We start from the raw sequence: 13,780 nt of genomic DNA, 5'->3' as shown, positions 1-13,780 counted from the left end.
GTTCAATTTAATCAGCTGCCAGAAAGCTGCATTTTATGCCTTGCTAGTATTATGCTGCTTTCATGGTTAGTCCTGAAGAGTAGCAAAACACTGAAGTGCTCTTCTTTAGTTAATAATGCCACAAAACAGAATGATGAAGTCTGCCGCAGAGGGGGAAAATACCTTCCAGACTTTGTGTCATAGTGGGTTGGGAGAGATATGTGGCCATTGGGAAAATCAAAGCATGTGCTCCATTTCAAGGAAGGAAAAGTAGACTTTATCCTTTCTGTAGTATTCTGCTTCATGCAAGGTAGCGTCACTGCAACCTTGTACAAACTCTGCTCAAATCTATTGACTTTTAAGTATGATGGAAGTGGGAGGACAACTCCATCCTGCTTTTTAGGAGAGCTAAGGACTGGGCATTGCTGATGTCAGGTAGTGTAAAAAAATAACAAAATTATACTGAAGTTGTGCTAAAGGTATTCAGACAGACCTAGTATATTATAATTATTTTAAATGATGAGAATTAATTATATTCTTCATTTTTGAGAGTATGCTTCACTTCTCATAATTTCCAGCCAGAGGTGGACTTTTTAGGAAGGACTTCAGGTAAAGAGTAAGCAGATTAAGAGTAATCATTAAGCAGGTAAAGAGTTAGCAGAGAGTAAGCAGATTAATTCTCATGTGATGTCTTCCATTCGTGTCACATTTGGAAAATAAATTAAGATGTAGATATTAGTGGTAACTAATTTTCTATAATAAAGGAGAGAGCAGGATTATCAGTGATGTCTGATTTATGGCTAGTGTTACTGTTTTTTGGTGGGTGGGGGTTTTGTGTGTGTGTGTGGTGTTTTGTTTTGTTTTTTAAAGACCATGACAGTTAAGTTGTCTTTCCATACATTTTACAATTATATAAATTGCAGGTGTGTGGTAATATACTAAACTTTCAGATGCTGGGCCTTTCATAAGCTTTTCATTGATCATATTAACGCAGGAAGGCAATAATTATTGTTGGTAAGGCTGTTGAGAGGAAAGAGAAGCTTTCTTAATCCTGTTTGAATGTATCTGAGATGTAGGAATATAAAAGTCTGCAGACATATCTTAACTGGTAATGATGGATGAGCTGGAAAGAATCCAGTTAAATATTCAGTATTAGTACAAATACTTTAAGTACTCTAAAATTCAGAAGTGTCAACATGTGTTACTGTAAAACCTTTTGTGTTTTTTAATCTGAATTCATAGACACATTACTATTTACACTTAGCTATATTTTGTAGAACAACATATTTTGTACTAGGAAATCACAAAATATAGTATGTGGTTTATAGGGATCTTCATGGTTTTTCCTACTCATTGTGAAGAGTTCCCTCGTTAGTCTTGCACAAATGCTAGGAAGTGAGTTAAAATGAAGTAAAAAGTTCAATCTTATCATCTGTGTTAGTAAGCTTTTGTATATGTTATCACTTAAGTATACAGCTATCTTGTAATGTGTGCATAAGCATATCCGTATCTGTCCTTTTTTCCCCCTTTTTTTCCCAGTTCTTTGGTGTTTGCTGGTTTGTTTTTTGGGGTTTTTTTTTGTTTGATTGATTGTTTTTTTTAACTTTCTTGTCTTACACAGGCTTTACTGTTGCTAATACTGTAACAATCTGGTCCTGCCATCATTAAAAGCTCAGCAGAGCTCAGGATGATGTTTTGGAAAACTTTTTTGACATACTGTGTTGTCTGTCTTCAGAAAAGTAAATACGGTATTAAAATGTCATAAGCTGATTCAGTTTTTTTGGATTAAATTGTACATGCCCTTGCATTTCTCCCTTAGTTTGTATTTTTTCCTGATAGCAAAAACAATTTGAGTTTGTGTTGGGAATAAAGAGATAACGAGGGTATTCGTAACACTGAACTTTGACCACTGGGTGCAGATGCTAGCAATAACCCGTGGAGGCATCTGCCTTTCTCCACTGAATATACATTGAGCTCAGCTTCTCAATTTGTAGCTGAGATGCATTATAAAGATATACATACAGCATGTAAAAGAAATCTTTTTTTCCTTCATGTCTTCTACATGCATCTTATAAAGGGGAAACAGAAGAAAATACTGTGCTATTAAAAAAAAAAAAAGTTACACAAGTGAGTCAGGATTTGTAGTGAATAATTCTGACCCCATAGTATTTCTTTTTAAATACTTTTGGAGTTCAAATGCTCAGTTTTTGGTCTGTCTTAGGTTCAACAGTGTCTGTGCGTCTCCCTTATAAAGCTGTTACACAATTAAATTGTACTTCTCAGTTCAGTTTTCTATTTTAATAATACTGCTGCTGTATGGAAAAAATGTTTTGAAAGGCTAAAGTCAATTGTCTAACAGTTAGGAAATGTGAGAATCAATATCACCTGGCAAATTTTATTTCAGCCTTTTTATTCCTGTGTTCTGTAAGGCAGTTTAAGCACTATATATGTAATTTCCCATGTAACCAGAATAGAAACTACCGTCAACATTTAAAAAATTGCTTAATTTTCTTCTTGTAAAATGGTAGTATGCTTTTGGTTAATGTGGAAGTGTTTCCTCTATGACACTGGTTCTCTGTGCAGAAGCACATGCCTGCTTTGGTGATTTTGGGCATTAACACATTAATTTATTATCGTTATTGTATTTTTACCTGCTAGATAATGTAATGTGGCTATCGTGAACAAGTATAAGTTTATTCTCCCAGATGAATAGAGCTTATGTGCTATAAAAAACAAATACTAACTACCATGTGAAAATTCCTGTGCTCTCTTTCTTTCTATCATTTATTTACAAATTTTAATTCTCAAGGGTAATGGGGCACTACAGGCTAAGGGTAGGGTCTTGGGGCAGGCAATGTCCATTATGTTTTCAGTGTACTCAATAAACTGCAACCCAATTCAGTTCTTTTCTTGAAATACTAGCAGAGAGAGACTACTGAATAGCAGAATCCTTTAACTCACCATTGCTCTTCATCCCCTTACCACCTTTTTAAAAGAAATTCTTCATATGCATTGGTGCTGGAAATTACACAAAAGCGAGACCAAACCTATTCAGTTTCTCTTCATAATCAAGTTGGAATAATTTCTCTGTTCCTATGTGAAAGGTGAATCATTAGAATAATGAGGTGCTTAATCTCTCAGCAGAAGCCTTTTCACATTAACCTCTCAGTTTCACAAGCGTAAATGTGAATTTATGAAATTTTATTTCTCAAAATGCTATTATCCAAGAATATGAATTCTGTCCTTGTTTCGGTATGGAGTTTTTCTTCTTCCCTAATCAACATCTGTCATCATTGCTCCAAGCTAAATGGATGGTAAAGTAACAAGGAAGATTATTCTTCTTTGATTACCCAATTTGTCTTAATTACAAGCTTCTAAAACATGTGCAGCTAAACAAATGAGCAGGAAAATATTTAGAACTGGTATTAAAAGCAGCTGAAATTGCTTCAGCTGTGAACTTGACTGACTTCTGTATGTTTTTTAATAAAGATTCAGGTCTGAGTTCACATATAGGTGGTTAAAGAAATGAGGCACTTGTGTGCCAATCACACTGAAATGGCAGCTTAAATCTGTAATAGTGTAATACTTGGGTGACATGTACTAAAACATTTTGAGAAGGTCAGTATAAAGCAAGCAGCCAGCTGTTGGGTTTATCATAGATAAACTCCTACAGAGTGCAGCAGCATTTAATACACCAGTGGAGCATGAAAAAACTGTGCAAATTAAATTGAGAAGCAGCTGCTTGTAGTAGATGTTTATCTTTATATTGAACTTTGGAGGGTACATTTAGGAGGCTATATTAAAACTTACTATCAAAAATCTCCAACCAGAACCTTGGATTTTTGTTAAGAATAGTAATTGTGGAGATGTCTAACTTCTGTTTATACAAATTTGTTCTATATAACACATCTTAAATCAGTTGAAGGGTATAGAAAATAAACCCTACAGAATTTAGATGTTTTTTATTTACAAACAAGCAGTCTCTTTATCTCAAGGTTATAGGTCTCATTCTGCATGTGGTATTTTGCTTTTAAAAAAAAAAGTACTTTGATTCCTTTTGAAAACAAGTAGAGCATGCTCATTTAAATGAGGTCTTTATTTTAGTAAATGCATAATATATACCAAAATACGCATTATGCACGCACATATGCTTTTTTCATAGAAGAATATTTCATAAAGGTATGGTAGTGATTTAGGCCAAACTACAGCCAGTCCTGGATACAGCATGGAAGGGCAGAGATGGTACTAGGTGCTCCATTGCTCCTCTGCAGGAATATCTTGTGCTTCCATTGCTTTTGTGGGGAGGGAGACAGAAGATGCACTTTTCATATAGTAATGAGAAGAATCTTATTTTTTGCATATAACATTGTATTAAGTTAGGAGGTTGTGCTGGCATGCTGGCATGTTTATACTGTAATAAAAACAGTGATGAGCTTTACTCCCTGTCTGAGCAGCAAGAAGTTTGGCAGAACACTTGAGTATCGCAGCTTGTTCTCTGGCAGCTAGCATGCTGTCATATTTGTACCAGGTTATTTAAAGACAAGGTTGTAACTCATCTTTAAACTTCAAATTTTCTTTGATTCTTCCAGTAGTTACAGTGCTGTGACCAAACCGTTTTGTGGATGTGGAGAACCCTAGTAAAATCTGTAAAGACAAAGCAATGCAGTTGTTGCATGTGAATTTGTATTTAGGATATACATTCTTCTCATTTTTTAAGTTTTCATGTTTTAAAGGGAATTTACCACTTAGCATCTCAAACCCAAGTGATTTAACGATAGGGTAAAAACTTGTTTTCAAATACACAGGTGAAAAGAGTCTTGTCGGATAAGACACTATGGATCAGTCAGTGTTTTGACTTATGTGAGATTTACTGAGAAATTTCTTACAGAGTGAAGTGAGTTAATGGCTTCTAAGTAGTTTCTTACTGGGATTTTTCTGTTATCCAGTCGTTATCATGGACTATTTTTGGGGAAAATGCTAAATAAATAGTCTGTCCACCAATTTTTTACATTGCAAGATCATTGTTTTCTTTTGTAAAGACTTAAATGTATATGTATTTTTGAACTTGCTACTGAACCTTTCATATCTTGCTTTTTTGGAATTTCTGTTAGGATATATGAGTCATATATAATTAACATGAAACTTAATAATTCTGAATATGATAAATTCCAGCATTGCAGGTCTAAGGACCACCAATCAGAAACAGGCTGATTTGGGAAACATGGGAAATCAGGATTACATGTGGCACCTGATTAGTGTAACCATCAGCTTCAGTATTTCATCTGTAGACAGCCAGTTAATAACGGGTTAACAAACATGCTGTTTAAATGCAGGTAAAACCAGGATCCTATTGCTCTGGTTCAATTGAATTTTTTTTAATTAGCACACAAAACAAAGAGGAAGAAGAGATAGGCTAAACAGTGGTAGAAGTTTGGAAAAAAAGAGCACGGCAGCATGGATGCACATTTAAGTAGGTGGTAACAGGTCTGTGCTGAATCCCTGGTATTTAGGGAGATTGGGAAATTGCAGTGTGTGGGGTAATGAAAGAGCCAAGGGAATAAGTGTTTCTGGCAGCATTATGAGTCATCTTGAATACAGGGAGTAGATTCCATGATTCTATTAGAACAGAACAGAAGTTCTAGTCTTCTCTAGTGATACATTTACTGTTAAACGTTAATGACTGGGAAGATCATAAAGCGCTGAATTAAATACTTCCTAAGGGTCAAACACAGGGTATTTCAGCTCACTTATGTCCAAAATATCTAGTTGTATCCGATGTAATCTGGGAGCTCATAGGTTGAAAGTGGTAGCTGCACATCTCTGCAATTGTAAGGCTGTTCTCTTGATAAAGATAACAGAAAGTAGCAATCCTGACCTTCTGTCTGTGAAAGTTTGCTTCCACCAGGTGACTTAGCAAGGGGTAGCAAATAGTTTCTGGAATTTTGATAAAACAGAAAGATTATTTTGGGGAGAAACACTTTGTTTTTTGGAATAGTTTGTCTCAGTTGACTTGAGTTGTGCATGCTGTGTAGAACAGATTTTGAGTTTGTCACTAACTGATGGTTTGTGACAGTGAGAGTTGGATCTTTTAGAAAGTGTTCATTACATAAGAAGAAGAAAATTGTCTTCTGCTGCAAGGCTGTCTTTTGGTAACTGAGAGTTTCAGGAGATTATGAAGAAGTCTGTCAAAGACAGACTTGAGGCTGAAGCCGTTACCATTGTGTTGTATTTATTACTAGACACTGAGGTCCAGATTCATGCTGTCTCATTTTATGCCCCTCAGGGCTGAAGATTTAGACCTATTACCCTCCATTTGTTTATGGCCAGTGAAGAAGAGTACAACTAAGTAACAGTCTGTTCATCTGAGTTTCAGATAGGCATTTCTGTAATACAGTTCAGGTATGTTTATAACTGAATGCAGCTCCTATCCGTGTTGCTTAAAACTAGTTAGTTTTGGTGATACTAACAGGTGTGACTATAACAATGCAAAGTCTGACTGATGCTGTGTTGTAGGTACTTCATAGCTATATGCCTAGAGCGCAGTGTTGCTGTGACTACCTGTATAATTTTGTTCCTCCCCTTCCCATGCCCTGCCCCATCATGAAAGTATCTGTCTGCCTTAGCTTTATAAGTAATATCAAACTGTTCATATGTGTTTCATGTTGCATAAAAAGCGGTGTGGAGCCTCACTTAAGAGCCATCAGAACAGAAAGGTGATGGTAGCCCAGCCCTTGATCCAGACAGGCAGAGCAATCCCAGTGGCTTTGAAAAGCCTTACTCTGTGGTTCAGTGTGTGAGCTGCTGAACTCCAAATACGCATTCTCTCCTTGCTTCTAATGTATTTTCCTTCAAACACATTTCTTCTAGCATCTGAAATCTGCAAATGGTGAGTGTAATATAGGAACAAAATGTTGATAACAGTAACCTAATTTTATCTGCTGTTTTAGGTGGGTCCATATTGTTTGTGCCCTCTATGTTCCAGGAGTGGCATTTGGAGATATTGACAAACTGCGGCCAGTAACGCTTACAGAAATGAATTACTCAAAGTACGGTGCCAAGGTAGGTTTAGAAGAGATGTACTGCCAACAAGTAGCTTTATTTTACATTTTTACATACTTTATTTTTCTTGTTTATAGCAATTGCATAAAAATGATGTGAAGCTTGTTCATGGTTGTTATACCATTGCTCTTCCCTCCCTCTTTCTTTCTATTTTCCTTACTGCTGTTAAAGTCAGTAAGTGGCAGATTGCCAAAATGTGGATGGAAAATGAAGAGGATTTATGGGATGTGAAATGGAGAAATGGAAGGTTAGGTTGATTTGAGAAAGTGACAGATGTACATTCAGTAAGAATTAGAGTCTATATAATTGTAAGTTAGAATGCATACAAAAAGGTTGCTGCAAAGCAGTATTTAAAAAAAACCAAAACACAACAACATGGGGCCCTCAACTTGAACAGAAAAATGGCTCTAAAATTAAAATGGTTTTACATGTAAATGTTTTCAATCCAGATCAAAAGTGATCACACACAAACCATGCCAAAAACCATTGCAATGGGCAGAGGACAGCACTCAGTAATTTGCTAAATACTGTTTCTGGAGCTAATGGGAACAGTGTGGAGAAGCCGTGTCTATCAGGCTAATGTGAGGGAAGGTGGTTGTACTCCTGCTGCTCTAATGCTTCATTTTCATAATCAATTTCATTTTCTGGCAAGTCTATTGGTCAAGTTGAATACTAAATGAAAATATATAGTACGTTTCTAAAAATACATATAATATATAAAATATATTATTTATAATATATTATAATAATAATATATTATTACAATAAGTAACAATATAATATTATTACAATTATTACAATTATTACAAGTAATAATATAATATTATTACAATAAGTAATAATATATTATTACACTTTGGATTACCCATGTGCAACATACCTGTATCAGGAGCATGTTCAGCATGGGCTTGCTGAGGCATTTAGCATTGCTTAGAAATGTTTGTATAACAGAAAGTCAGAGCAAGCTCCCAAAACCCTACAAACTGTTGTTGCAATGAATCATGCATTCTATTTTTTTTTTTTAATTAACAAGAGTGATGTATAGGAGCCGGGCTAAGAATTTGGGTGTATTTTATTACTGTGAGTAAGGTGAAAGTGAACTGCACAGATGAGGACTCATTACTCTCACAGAGCTGTAAACAAATGCTGTTTGCTGTATCAAGTGTGGAAGTTACAGCTTACTTAGCTAAATATCCCCCTGCAAAACCACCTTAATATATTATTTTTAATTTCATTTCTTATCTGTTACATGTTGCTGTTGCAGAGCTGAAGGGTGCCCTTTTAGGGTAGTATATGCGGTGTTTTGAGATTCTTCAATCACTGAGTTTTCTTTGCCATTCCTTTCTGTTGTTGTTTAACTTTCTGCATGGAGATATTTTCTCTAGGTGATGCACAGCTTTGCTCTGTATTCAGCATGTGAGAGATTAAGACATGCACACCTGTATAATTTTAGATCATCTTAATGCACTGGATAGCAGCACTTCTTAAGCAGCCCATGTTCCCATTTCCTTGTTCCTGCTTATGCGCTCATCACTCTAGTTTGCTGGCACAGTTGTTTAGTATAAATTTGTGGTGAAACAGAGTGAGGGATTGATCTGGCTGAAAAATAAGTTTGGGGTTTTTTTCCAGGTCACATTAGGGGATGTCAGTTTGCTGTGTTGCGAACGGCTGTGTCTAGAATGCATGTAGCTGAAGCCCTAGTGCAGTGTTTAAGTGAATCACAACCTTCTTTACTGATATTTGCAATTCTTGAGTATTTCTTTCTGCATTGTCACGTATTTGCTCCTCATTCGTTGCTTATCAAAGGACATCTATGTAATTATCTATGGTTTTCAGTCATCCAGAGCACTGCTCTTTTTTTGTTGTTTGTCCTCTGAACTTGTTGAACAGTTGAACATTTGCTGAGTAGTAATGTTGTTTTATGATACCGTACTTACATAAGTAATTGTGCTTGAATTGCTTGGGTGCTATTTAGTTGTTGCTCTGAAGGGGAATACAAGACATGGAGGTTTATATAAAAATTCATCCAACATGCTGTTTCGGTTGTTTAAGCACTTTTTCATTGCTAGTTGAAAATGAAATCAATAATGGGGGTTGGAAAGGGGTGAAGTTTTAAGTAGTGTCAATTGTCAGCAGTATACTTGGTTTCTGTACCACCCAGGAGTAAACCTACCTGTTTGGTTTTTGTATGCAAGATGTAAATTGTCAAATATTAGGCAAAACACACTTGAAATATTTACTGTAGCATTTTCCACTCTTCTTTATAAAGGAATGCAGTTTTTGCGAAGATGCTCGTTTTGCCAGAACTGGTGTTTGCATTAGTTGTGATGCTGGGATGTGCAGAGCTTATTTCCATGTGACCTGCGCTCAGAAGGAAGGCCTCCTCTCAGAAGCAGCAGCAGAAGAGGTAGCTATGGAAAGGGTAGAATAAGAGTTGTATCAAAAACTTGGGAAGATGATCTGAAATTGTGCCTTTTTTGCTGACTAACCCTGAGCAAAGTTCTTGTAAATCGGTAGCAAGTCATAGGCCAAGTAAAGGGACTGTCCAGGGAGGGCTCTTTGTTCACCAAATTGTCCAACTCTGAGCACCTTTTGAAATGGCCTGGAAAAGGGATAGAGAAGGTTAACACAGAAGTTGGCTTAATAGACTATCAGTCAATACAGACATGAATTCTAAAACTAATTCTTGAACTTCACCTAGGTCGACATACTTACCTAGCTGTTTATGTAGTATATTAATCTGTTTCATAGCAAATAGGACTGTCTTCAGAAGTTAACTACATTTCTAATGCCATTTTTTCATGCATGTTTTCCAGTATTTTCTTCAAATTGCAGTACAGGTATATGACTTGCCTTGTGGTAACATTAATCTTGGGAATCAGAATGAAAAGCAAACATTTATAACCTACTGGTAACTTTTTAATATCTGTTCTTCCTGTAATATGATTAAAGCAATTTAGATTTGAAGCTCCTACTTCCAAATTCATTTTTATGATATAAGTACTTTTAGGTTGCCAGATTTCATCCTGATATGTATTGGATTAAGCCTGTCATGTTCATAGCTGCACAATTTAACTTCTTATTGCTTTAGGAAGTACCACAGGTAACAAACACACAAACAAGCATTACTTACACTATTGACATTGACACCTTTGTTTCTGAAAAGAGCAGGCCACTAAGTGATTCTTAAAGGAATGACAAAATACTTTCTTCTGTGAGATTGAAAAGTAGGAATATAGTACAATTACCTCATTGTTGTTGTCCCTAATAGATTACACGTAATGTTGATTCTTCAAACACTGTGTGAATTTCTTCTAGGCATATGTATTTACTTGCCTTTCCACCTTAAAATTTTCTTACATGTTTTCTGTAACCAAAATGTTTTTAATCAAGGCCTCACAGAATCTAATTTTAGGTATTAGATTCTAAATTTTTAGAATTTAGAATCTAATTCCTAATTTTTGAAAGTAAGTTGTCACACATTCTGAAAATCTAAATAAAAATAAAATATGTTTGCAAGGAAAGCCTGTGTAGATTTTATTGGTCTGTGTTTGATAGGTGGAGTAAAACCAGTCCTCCTTCATAAAGTTTACTCCTTAAGTTGTTCTTAGTCTGTAGACTTATGATGATGTTTCTACACTTTTGAAAATACACTGGCAATGAAATATACTTCTCAAACCATATCTCCTCATGGCTCAGATATTTGTAGTCCACTTGCAAGGTTTGCAAGCGCTAAAAGTTGCTATAAACTTACAGCCATGATAATGTGCAGATCTGATGGAGTGAAGAGAAAAATGGAAAAAAAATAAAAAATTCATCTGAGAGATGATAAATCACGTGGGGGTATAGCCACCAAAAACATTTGGAAAATCATTTGAGAAAACCAAATATATCGCCTTTTGTATTATTCAGAACTGTTAATCCCTTGTAGGATATAATGCAAAAGATGACACAGTGAAGCAACAGGAAGTTAACAATACGTGTTGTATATTAAATGAGTTTGTACTTAAGAATTTCTTCTGCTGTTTCTTCTGGGAATAAGAAAATAGAGATTGAACAGTAGAGAGTTAAATAGTTAATGCATTTAAAAATGTTTAGGGTCACGCAATGAAAACAATGGAAAACCACTTTATATGGTAAATTATATCAACATGACAAAATTGATTTGGAAACATACATATTAATTTTTTTAAAAAAATATGTCTGAACATGTGAACTGATTGCCAGAATGTTTGTGCTGTTCAGAGCCTTTTGGCCTTGTATGTCTTACTTTATTTTCGTTCCTTCCCCTTTGTTTTCTCTGAAACAGGATATAGCTGACCCTTTTTTTGCTTATTGTAAACAGCATGCGGACAGGTTAGACAGAAAATGGAAGCGGAAGAACTACTTGGCATTACAATCTTACTGTAAAATGTCCTTGCAGGAAAGAGAAAAACAGCTCTCGCCAGAAGCTCAGGTATTGTATTCATGACACAAATGCATCTGTATTAATCATCCATGTTAACCAGGAAAGAAATTAAGAGGCTGGGAAATTGTTATTCTAGTAGGAAATGAAATGTGAAATATATTGATAGTGCATGGTCATTTAACAAAGCAGTGAATTATTTGTAGGTTTTGGTCTCTAAGAACAATTCTCAATAAACTAATCAAATAGGGATATCTATGCTTGTCTGAATTGAAAAATCTTACTTTGTTTGGTTTTGTGGCAAAAAGTTGGTAATTACATTTTCATTGTAATTCATAGATTTTGTTTACCATTTTCTTCAAGATTATTAGCAAAAAAAGGCAGGCAAGAAATTAGGTATATTTCTATATCCAAGTTCAATAAAAATCCACTTTTTTCCCCTTAGTAATATCCTGAACTTGGCAGAAGAGTTTAGCTTGCGTAAAGTTTTTTCTTGTTAGATCCTTTTTCACTTTTTGTAGGCCTAAGTAGAAATCTGTGTGCTAGTTTTTTTTCATAGTGAAGATTTCCTAGAAAAAAAATGATGCAGGTACAGAAACTGCGTCTGTGCTGCTGAGTGGGAGTTGTCTGAAAATCTTAGGCAAAGTCTGTATCTCTGTCTAGTGGCAGATCCATGTAAAACTATTAGTTACTGCATAAGCTCAACCAGTAAATGCCCTGTTGATAAAAAGGTTTCAGTCCTTCTAAGGGAATCTATGTACTTTGATATGTTTTAATCTGTGTACTTTTATTATTTTTTTCTGATTCTGAGGAATTTATAACATGTTGCTTTCGCTGCTTAGGCTGAACTGCATTCTGTGGAAAAATCATACATATGTAGAAAAGCAGCTCATCTGAATGAATCCTGCCTAATATGTTGCAGAAAGTAGCAGATGCTGTAAATAATGGAAGGCAGTTATGGGAGATAAATAACTGTTTTTTTTTTTCTGAAGGGAGAACTGTAGTGTAATGATCAGAAAATAAATCTTCATATCACCAAACTTTTTATTTAAAAAAATAATACCTTTCTAGTTCTTCAAAGATCTTTGAATGGGAGAAGAGAGTATTGATTTAAAATGACCTGTGCATTTGAGAATGAATATGAGAAAACTCTATCGTAGAAGAATTTTGAATAAAATATTTCTGTGGGGTATGTGTTGAGCTTCGTGTAGCTTGATTTAAAACTGGTTACATAGTTCTTGCAGAATACACTCAGCTCTCAATTATGTGAAATGCACCTATGTAGTGAAGAAATCACAATAATATGAATACTACCCAACATAATAGTAAGTGCTGGTTGTGCAAAATCAGTTTCAGTCCAACAGGGCTTATTAGCTCTGTTTTCAGGCATTTGTTATGCAGTGCTGATAATGCTGGGAACTTATCAGCATTTCCCTCTCTTCCTCCTCTTTCCCCCAAACCAAGACCCTGCAGTTTTTTAGTCAAAATTATTTGGATTAAATGTTTAGAAATTGAAAGAACGAATGCTGAAAACTGCAGGTGGAGTTACTTGGCATGGTGTCATAGGTATCTTGATACAAATTTGATAACTTGCATACATTTTGTAAAACCTCTTGATTTCACTATTGATGGCTCTGGTGGTGTATGAGTTTGCATTAGTATTGTGTATGTGCCTGAGTTTGCATGGATGGAAACAGATTGGATGCTTGAAAAATACGTTTCCGTGTCCCGTTGTATGTGTTGGGATTTTATGAAGTAATTGTTTGAGTGGTTGCTGTGCCTCTTTAGAAATGCAAAACTGTAAGGGGTACATAATACATACTAGAAATATCTGACTGGGGAGTTGACACAAATTATTTATAAATTCATCCTTTACCTTACCATATGTTATCTGCATGAGGAAGTTAAAATCCCACCAGTAAATTCAACCATCTTTGTTAAATTAGGATTTTGTCTGAGAAATAAGAATCTTGAGACAGCTTAGTCTGGAAAAAAAGATTAAGGAGTAAATATATATATGTGTGGATATATATATATATTTGTATAGTGTGTATATATGTATGTACATATAAAAGCTCACTTCCAGGGGAGTTTGTAGGCTTAAGTGAGGTTTACAAACATTGAGCTAACATAAATAAGTATGCAGTTGTACAAATAATTTATCTGGTATTGTGAAAGTGGATTTTTGAGGCAGACTTTTGAAGGAGCAAAAATGGGTATTTGGTGCTTTGTAGCCCAGGCAGGAATAACTGACCCAATGGTCTGGCAAGTCCTGTGGCCCAAGAAAGTAAATCCCTCTGAAGAATATGATATATAAAGCTGTCTAGAACTATTATG

The 13,780-nt window shown here is 35.3% G+C and overlaps 1 protein-coding gene across 1 annotated transcript in view; it reads left to right on the top strand.

The window, feature by feature from the left end:
• PHF14 (PHD finger protein 14) overlaps positions 1–13,780 on the top strand; it is a 170,195-nt gene that overhangs the window by 28,520 nt on the left and 127,895 nt on the right. Inside the window, 3 exon segments of the mRNA XM_072854214.1 lie at positions 6,927–7,038; positions 9,308–9,445; positions 11,348–11,494. Coding sequence (XP_072710315.1) covers positions 6,927–7,038; positions 9,308–9,445; positions 11,348–11,494 — 397 coding nt within the window.

This window comes from Ciconia boyciana, chromosome 2 (genome assembly GCF_034638445.1).
Source record: "Ciconia boyciana chromosome 2, ASM3463844v1, whole genome shotgun sequence".
In the NCBI taxonomy this organism is placed as follows: Eukaryota; Metazoa; Chordata; class Aves; order Ciconiiformes; family Ciconiidae; genus Ciconia; species Ciconia boyciana.
Note: the sequence above shows the minus strand (reverse complement) of the source record. Positions and strands in the feature narration are given on the sequence as shown.